Source organism: Mytilus edulis, chromosome 12 (genome assembly GCF_963676685.1).
Source record: "Mytilus edulis chromosome 12, xbMytEdul2.2, whole genome shotgun sequence".
In the NCBI taxonomy this organism is placed as follows: Eukaryota; Metazoa; Mollusca; class Bivalvia; order Mytilida; family Mytilidae; genus Mytilus; species Mytilus edulis.
This window is the reverse complement of record NC_092355.1, coordinates 69,447,966-69,458,002: the sequence shown is the minus strand read 5'-3', so window position 1 is coordinate 69,458,002 and position 10,037 is coordinate 69,447,966. Positions and strand designations below refer to the sequence as shown.

Sequence of the window (10,037 nt, the reverse complement as noted above, 5' to 3'; positions counted from 1 at the left end):
ATGCATACCCTATGGACAAAATCGGTCTCAACATATAAACTAGGTGACGCATACCCTATTGACACAATCAATCTCAACATATCAATTAGGAGACGCATACCCTATCGACACAATCGGTCACAACATTTAAACTAGGATACGAATACCCTATCGACGCAATCGGTCTCAACATATAAACTAGGATACGGATACCCTATCGCCACAAATAGTCTCAACATATAAACTAGGAGACGCATATCCTATCGACACAATCGGTCTTAACATATAATCTAGGAGACGCATACCCTATCGACACAATCGGTTTCAACATAAACTTGGGGACGCATACCCTATTGACACAATCAGTCTCAACATATAAACTAGGAGACGCATACCCTATCGACACAATCGGTCTCAATATATAACCTAGGAGACGCATACCCTATCGACACAATTTGTTTCAACATAAACTAGGAGAAGCATACCCTATTGAAACAATCAGTCTCAACATAAACTAGGAGACGCATACTCTATTGACACTATCAGTCTTAACATTTAAAGTAGGATACGCATACCTATCGACACAATCGGTTTCAACATTAAACTAGGATACGCATAACCTATCGACACAATCGGTCTGAACAGATAAACTCGGAGACGCATACCCTATCGACGCAATCGGTCTCAACATATAAACTGGGATACGCATACTCTATCGACACAAACAGTCTCCATATATAAACTAGGAGACGAATACCCTATCGACATAATCGGTTTCAACATATAAACTAGGAGACGCATACCCTATCGATACAATTGGTCTCATTATATAACCTTGGAGACGCATACTCTATCGACACAATCGGTCTCAGCATATAAACTAGGAGATGCATACCCTATGGACACAATTGGTCTCAACATATAAAATATTAGACGCATACCCTATCGACACAATTGGTTTCAACATAAACTAGGAGACGCATACCCTATCGACACAATCGGTCTTAACATATAAACTAGGATACGCATACCATATCGACACAAACAGTCTTTACATATAAACTAGGAGACGCATACCCTATCGACACAAATAGTCTCAACATATAAACTAGGAGTCGCATACCATATAGACACAATCGATCTTAACATATAAACTAGGAGACGCATACCCTATCGACACAATCAGTTTCAACATAAACTTGGGGACGCATACCGTATTGACACAATCAGTCTCAACATATAAACTACGAAACGCATACCTTATCCACACAATTGGTCTCAGAATATAAACTAGGAGACGCATACCCTATTGACACAATTTGTTTCAACATAAACTAGGAGACGCATACCCTATTGAAATAATCAGTCTCAACATAAACTAGGAGACGCATTCCGTATTGACACAATCAGTCTTAACATTTAAAGTAGGATACGCATACCCTTTCAACACAATCGGTCTCAACATTTAAACTAGGATACGCATACCCTATCGACACAATCGGTCTGAACAGATAAACTAGGAGATGCATACCCTATCGACGCAATCGGTCTCAACATATAAACTAGGATACGCATACCCTATCGACACAATTTGTTTCAACATCAACTAGGAGACGCATACCCTATTGAAACAATCAGTCTCAGCATAAACTACGAGACGCAAACCTATTGACACAATCAGTCTTAACATTTAAAGTAGGATACGCATACCCTATCGACACAATCGGTATCAACATTTAAACTAGGATACGCATACCCTATCGAAACAATCGGTCTGAACAGATAAACTAGGAGACGCATACCCTATCGACGCAAACAGTCTCCACATATAAATTAGGAGACGCATACCCTTTCGATACAATCGGTCTCAACATATAAACTAGGAGACGCATACCCTATCTACACAATCGGTCTTAACATATAAACTAGGAGACGCATACCCTTTCGACACAATTGGTTTCAACATATAAACTAGGAGACGCATACCCTATCGACACAATTGGTTTCAACATATAAACTAGGAGACGCATATCCTATAGACAAAATTGGTTTCAACATATAAACTAGGAGACGCATATCCTATAGACAGAATCGGTCTTTACACTTTGGAGTTCATGCTTTTTCTTAATTTCGTTTGTTTTGTTTTATAACTAATTTGATATGAGCGTCACTGACGAGACTTATTTAGACGAAACGCTCGTCTAGAGTACTAAATTATAACCCTTGTAGCTTTGATAACTTTCATCTTGATGAGTAATTTTAATTTTAATGTTAATGTTTTAATGTATAATTCAGTTGAAATATGAAGGGTAATTGTATAATTAAGAAATGATGAATGAAATTGGAAAAGACTACTATTGTTATATTGAAGTAAATATATCAGAAAAGATATCAAAAGTATATTTAAACTCATAAGCCGAAAACAACTGACAATCTCGTGGCAAGAAAAGAAAACCAATCCAAAGACAACTAACAGTATACCAAACACAACATAAAAAACTAAAGACTAAGCAACACGAAACCCACCAAACACTAGTGGTGATCTAAGGTGCTCCAGAAGGGTAAACAGATCTTTTTCCACATGTGTCACAAATCGTGTTACTCATATTAGTAAACATTGTATAGATTAAAGAAAGAGTATAAATCGGCGGCCAGGGATAATATTTCAAACGTTAGTTTTGTTCAACGGCTTGTCATTAAATAACATGTTCCGTCTCAATATTTTTGTCTTGTCTACCGACACCATACTACAAACTATGTAGTCATATTTTGAAAGTAAAATATAAATAAAATGAAAAACGAAAAAGACCAATTCAAAAGATATTGTTGTATCATACTTTTAATTCAGAATTAGTATCTTTCATGTCTATTAAAGTAATCTTCTTAATTCAAAATTGGTAAATTGTTCAACGCTTCGGTGAATTTCAATTATACCAATGCTTTTACTATATCCAGGCATTGATACACTATTTTTAATGTTATCTCATTATGTCTCATGAAGTATCTTTCTTTAATTGTGAGTTGAAGATCTCGACGAGCCGTTAATTTCCCCCTGTCATCTCGAAGATGATGAAAACACAAAAATAATATTACATGGCAGTAAACAACAGACGGAACATAAATAAAGTGTAACAATCTAGGTAGCCTTGTCAGTTCTTTTGGAAGTAAAGTAAAGGGATAGTAGAAAACAACCTCTCGAATGATAATATTTTTACACGTCGCTATCAAACCAACTCTCTGACACATTCTGTTGAAAACTGTCTGTTCTTCTAAACTGTAACGATCGTCTGAAATATAGCTCGTTATTTTATGTGGAGTACACTTAGATAAGCAGTAATTTATTATATAAATGCATTCTTTGAAACGTTTACATTGATACAATGATGATGCAAACAATATCCAAGAGTTCAATACATCGGAAGATAACCCAAGCTTGACGGAACCAAACATGATATGGTTTTGTCTATAGAAAGATTTGTTACTTATAGTTAAGTTCCTAGGATGATGTGCTTGTGTGTAGGGGTTTGACACCATAGACATAATATATTTACATAATTCCTGGTCTGGAAAATTAATACAGCATGTTAAAGCGCGGTTTAGTTTATCCCATATGTATCCTAGAAAAATACTTTTCAAAAAACATAAACTGAGACATAGACATGGCAATGCGGAAACTGCCAGTTCGAACCCGTATGAATTTCTAGAATCCAACCTATGCTGTTGAAATATCGACGTATTAAAAATGGCAGTCCATGGTGACATATATATAAGCTGCAACGAATTCAGTAATGTTACTTGTTGGTCATCAGTGAATCGATCCTCAAATAAGTTGTTATCTGGTATGAAATAATGAAGGCATGTTTTGTATTTAACACAGTAAATCAATCGTCTAAAACAGTTTAGAAAACAAGACAAAAATGATTTGGGTTTCCAGTCTGAAGGACATGACTCTTCACCTAACCAAAACATTATTGTTTTAAGGAAATATGAACAAATTAGATCACCATGTTTTTGTTTGATTATGTCTTTAAGAATAACTTTCAATAACGCATAACACAATAATTGAGTGTGAGAAAAAGAATAAATCAATTGTTTTTCTGCCATGGAAAATGAAATTCGCCATTCTAGGTTTTCGTTAGGTGAAAATTTAGATCCAATAGGAACAAATAAAACACCATATTGGATTATTGACGTAACAAGTTTGTTATCTGGCCACGTAGATCTTGGTCTGTTAATCCACGGTTGAGCTGATGTTATCCATTCTTTACATCGGAGACATAATGCCAAATCAAATGTTTCGACTTGATTAGATATGCAAGGACCATGTATAATCAAATCATATACCAAATAGAGTTCCCTAAAACGTTTGCTTGAGATAAAAGTTTCTTCGCCTAAAGTATCAAGCGTGGTCCTCCACAAAGGTATTTTTTTTAAAAAGGGATCCACCTTTAATTTCGTAAACCCAGGTTTTGTGTCATTTGTTTCCATTAAAATAGGCCTATGTATTTGACCATTTATCACATTATTGTTATCCTCATAGACCTGCATATGATCCATCACAAACATAATGTCGAAATCACTGCCTTTTAGATCTAAACCTTCTGCTTTACTTCCACTGCTTATAAAAGTGTTTATACCATTACCACTGTGAACATAGTCCATTATCGTAAATAAACCTCGTCTTTTTTTCACAACATCATCTGAACCAACAATGTTACATAAATAATGGTAAAATTCAAGTGAAATTTCTTCGTCTGTATGATTCATTATTCCAGAAAATCTAAAATTTTAAAAGAAATAAATAATTCAACTATTAATTTAGTTTGATTTGGTACTTGACAAATTAACGTACCACGTTATGATTTATTGGTAAACAGTTTTTGTATGGAATTTCGAATGTAAATTTGGAAGATGAATATTATAGATTTTGTGTTTTCAATATTTTCTTTTAACATTAATATGCAGATGCACCACCCCTCTTTGAAAATATAAAGCCTGGCACATATTGCAAGTGGTCCATTTTTTATTTAGTTTCTTTTCATAGAAACTTGATTTTTTTATTGAATACTTGAAAATATAGCTCTATATATAAACTCATTATATATACCAGGCTTAAGATAATGAACGCTAGACGCGCGAAACGGTTTCGTCTACAAAAAACTCATCATTGACGCTAAAATAAAAAGAAGTCCACAGATAAAAGACGCATTTTGTGTTATCCAAAGTTTGTTCAAGCTTTTCATTGAGGGATTAGAATCTGAGGCAACATAAATACTAAGATCGCTGAGTGTTTGGTCTCTTTGTTTAACTTAAATAATCATTAGGCGTTCTCTAGAGACCAACAGTTTAAGGATCAAAACTTTAAAGAGTTTTTGATAGTTCCCCATCGGTATAAGTAACACTCATGTTGCCAAAATTTCTGCTATTATGTGGATTATCTTTTCGCTAAATTTGCTCTTTGGCCGTGAAATTGTTATTTTTTCACCTGTCGTTTTGAAAATGACCAATACGGTACTTTGTAAACGATGATTTGAAAAACCAAAATACAAATAAAATTGAGAAAGGAAATGGGGAATGTGTCAAAGCGACAACAACCCGACCATAGAGCAACAGCCAAAGGCCACCAATGGGTCTTCAATGCAGCGAGAAACTCCCGCACCCGTAAGCGTCCTTCAGCTGACTCCTTGAAACATATGTATACTAGTACAGAATAATGAACGTCATACTAAACTCCGAATTATACACAAGAAACTAGAATAAAAAAATCATGCAAGTCTAACAAAGGCCAGAGGCTCCCGACTTGGGACAGGCGCAAAATTGCGGCGGGGTTAAACATGTTTAGGAGATCTCAACCTTCCCCTATACCTCTAGCCAATGTAGAAAAGTAAACACATAACAATACGCACATTAAAACTCAGTTCAAGAGAAGTCCGAATCCGATGTCAGAAGATGTTACAAAAGAAAATAAATAACAATAACAATAATACATAAACAACAACCGACTACTAGCAGTTAACTGACATGCTAGCTTCAGACCTCAATTAAACTGATTGAAAGATTATGTCTTTATCATCTGAATATCAGGCATAGTCCCTCCCGAAACCTATTCGTAATTTGAGAAACATAGAATCGAAAAAGAACTTACCTCTTTTTTGGTTTATATGATTAAATATTATAGTATTAGTGTCAACTGTGATCTAGTGTCCAATTTAGTTATGTAATATATAACAAATTTAAGACTTGGATCTTTTAACTTGTTTACACACTTGTACTACTATGAGCGTCAACTGTCATCACATTCATCACTGTTTGTGCCTATTTTAATAAGAATAGTGAACACAAAACCACTTGAGAAACTTGAAACTTTGACAATGGATTAAGTACTTTCTTCCATATCTACTTAAATGAGTAACACACGGGAAAAAATCGTCCTTAAACATTCAATTCGTTTCATTAATTTTTGTATATATATCATTACAAAAATATGTGGAACGGCATGGAATCGATATCAGTCACGGTTGCAAATGCTTGACACACAAGCCCCTATATTTATGACGGCATGTCATTTGTATATGTCATGTTTTAAAGGTTGCACACAAAAAAAGTAAAATCACAAAAATACTGAACTTAGAGGAAAATCTAATCGGAAAGTCCGTAATCACATGGCAAAATCAAATAACAAAACACATCAAAAACACACACAAACTTCTTGTATGTATAAAGACATATCATCAATATAAGTCACGATTGCAAAGGCTTGACAACACACACATCTTTAATGTATAGAGTGGGGGGCCCATATTCGCCGTTTTATGATTTTGAGGTGTAAACACAACAAAGGATGGCTGAAATGGAAGAAATATGCCAATAAATTATAATTTTATAACAAATATGATTATTTTTTAAAGTTAAACAAAATTACGGCACTTACTGCAAAAGATCGAAAAACGAACAACGATTTTCGGTCAATTTCCTGAATGAAAAACAGGATTTTCATAGACTTTTTGCTTAGCATTTTTTGACTGATTGGCCTAAATTTCTGTTATTTACACCTTTGGAATGTCTGCTGTTCATCTATAATGAAATTTATTTGATAAATATTATATAAAGCTGCAGTTATTTGGTTTTAAATAGATGTGTAAAAACGGCGAATATGTGTCTCCCATTGACAAAACTTCGGGAAATTTCAAACACCTTTAATCAAACTTTACAGATGATTATTTTCAAACAAACATGTTTTCAAGCTTAGGAATGTTTTGCATTAGAAGTTATCTTCATATAGAAATATCAGTATACTTCAAAAACATATAGACCTGAACATAAACTGTAGAAAACATGGAAAGATATGGCGAAAATGAGCACCCCACTCTAACGGCATATCAGCTATATAAGTCACGGTTTCAAAGGCTTTATTTAACGCATAAAGGTGATTTTATTAAGACATATACCAATAACTTATTTCTTCAGACGTTAAGGAAATTATCATTTTTAATTTTATCAATGGATCTGATTTCGCATCATGAGTTGATTGGCCATTATGACAAAAGTGTGTGAGAAATCATATCTGATATTCTTCCTCCTAACCTTCAATCATTACCAAACTGAACAAAGAAATAACACGACGGGTGCCGTATACGGAGCAGGAAATGTTTACCCTTCCGGAGCACCTGATTTCACTCCCAGTTCTTGTGGGAGGTCGTGTTGTTTCTTATTTATTATTTATATCTGTTGATGTACATATCTTTTGGATTTGTGAGTTTCTGTTTGCTCCTTGGTTTTGATTGCTATTGTCTTTGGCCACTACAGTTTTTGCTTCTTATAAATAAAAAAAACCCCACTCACATGCAATCAAAATATCATATTTTTACAATTTTGCTATAATTTTTAGTGTTCAAAGTTTTATTCATATTGTTTGATGTAATTCTCGTTTGTTTCTTTTTAGTATTTGTTTATATGAAAATTTGTTTTTAGTTCTTTTGTACTGATTTCAACCGGTTTTGTGTCTTTCGAGCTTCTGTTGGGCCAACTTTCATATGGATTATTTTGTGTTTATACACTTGTAAGCTTTTATCTCAGCATATTGTTTTTGCGAAATTTAAAGATGTTTATTTCTAAGCTTTTATTCAGAAGTTTGAAATGAAAGAATGATTATTAAATCTAATTATGCCTTTCCTTGAAACAAGGTCTCATAAGCCAAGGAATGCACGTTATAATTTTCGTGTAGTATTAGGTTAATCACTAACAAAAGGATTCATTTCAAACTTCTAAAGATAATTTCTTTTGAAGACGAAACGCGCGTCTGACGTTTATACAAATTTTAGTCCTGGTATCTTTGTTGGGTTTATTTACCCATTTGTAGAAAGTTTACTTAAAATGGCACCAAATTTCTTATTCTATGAATTGAGCAAATCATTTAAAATAAAAAGAATGTATAAATTTAATGATATTTTATTTCTTATCATTATTTTCTCTTCTTCCTTTCTGAAAATATGACAAACCAACCGATTGTTTGATCTGATTGTCGACTTCCTTTTTCTAGAAGGTATTCAATAAAGGGAAGTATATTGTATAGAAAAAAATTATTTTAAATGTTATATAAAATTCTTCCCTTTTGTAAATTTTATTGTCGTAAAGCGTTTATTTCCGCTCTTCGTTTTACTAAGTTTATATCTATTCAAATTGTCTATTTCAAGACTTTCCCGCTCCTTCACTTTCGTCGTTTATAAAATGTATATTTTTTATTACTTCCTCAATCTGATTCATTTTGGTCAACATACGTTTGATATGGTTTCTCAAATTAAAGCAATTTAACTGTAAAAATAAACAAAACAAAACAAAAACATTCATTTAGGAATTGAATAGACACGTGTTGTTTGATGTTGTTGTTGTTGTTTTTTTATTATTTCGATCAATATATATAGAATCAACTTACAGCTTTATGACCAGCTATTCAAATAGTTATGGAAAATAGAGATGGAAAATTGCATAGAAAAAGAAAATAAATTCCAAATAAATACATTTATATATAATATATGAGCTGCCAGGCGAAAAAAAAAGAAATAAATGGAAATAAATGGAAAAGTTATTGCAATGTGTTACTTGACTTCTGAGATTATTGATAGTTGATGTACATCCAGGTGAGCGGAGTTTTGACCTTATCAGTAGCAAATGACTTAGATCAAGGTCAACTGTGATATAACTTCTCCCGCCATATCTGATTTGTGATGCACAAGGTGTGTAGTTTTCTTTATGTATGATCAAAAATTAATTGATTTAGAAATATAGTCAATCCTGAAGGATACCCTTGAGAATGCGTGAATTAAAATGAAGTTAATGAGCTTCACGAAGGATACAAAAAAGTTAATTTCATTCAAATGTGGACAATTTGGCAATTAATTTTATAATAACCGATTATGTTATAATTATATATAATGAAATTATAAGCATATGAAAAATGTATCTTTCTTTTTTGTCTTGGTTCTTCATTTATAAATTTAAGAGCTGTATAAAAGTAATTTCATCAGTTCAAAGCTGTCTAATTGGGGTAGAACATATCATTATATTTTGCTACCTTAGTAATAGATTATGTTAAAGTTAAGTTGCTTTGTGATTTGTTTTTCTAATAAAGCTTTTCTACAATTGATCTACCAAAAAGTTATGTTAACTTTTTTAAAGGCTAACATACCATACAAATACCGATTACGGATAGCGATAATTGAGTTAGCGAACAGAGAACCAGAACGTTGTGTCTGATAAAATTTACTTCAAATTTTAGCCTCACGCATGTTTCATAGTACATGGCAAAAACGTTATGCTTTCAGAAATGCTCATTTCTAATGTTATACATTTAGACATGACTGTTTATCTATATTTCCATGGCTTAGCCGTACACTTGTCTCTGCTGGCTAGGAAAGTAGCCATAGTGCAATGTCACTATTGGGAGAAATTTTTAAATAGAAAGTGACGGAAGGTTTGAAAGTAATTTACACCACTGGGTCGATGCCACTGCCCAGTAGTCAACATTTCGGTGTTGACATGAATATCAATAACGTGGTCAT

The 10,037-nt window shown here is 33.2% G+C and overlaps 1 protein-coding gene across 1 annotated transcript; it reads right to left on the bottom strand.

The window, feature by feature from the left end:
* Positions 1 to 2,817: 2,817 nt before the first annotated feature.
* LOC139497809 (uncharacterized) lies at positions 2,818 to 4,746 on the bottom strand. Its single transcript, XM_071286043.1, has one exon. It carries the CDS (start codon positions 4,744 to 4,746, stop codon positions 2,908 to 2,910), a length of 1,839 nt encoding a protein of 612 aa, XP_071142144.1. The 3' UTR covers positions 2,818 to 2,907.
* Positions 4,747 to 10,037: the final 5,291 nt, after the last annotated feature.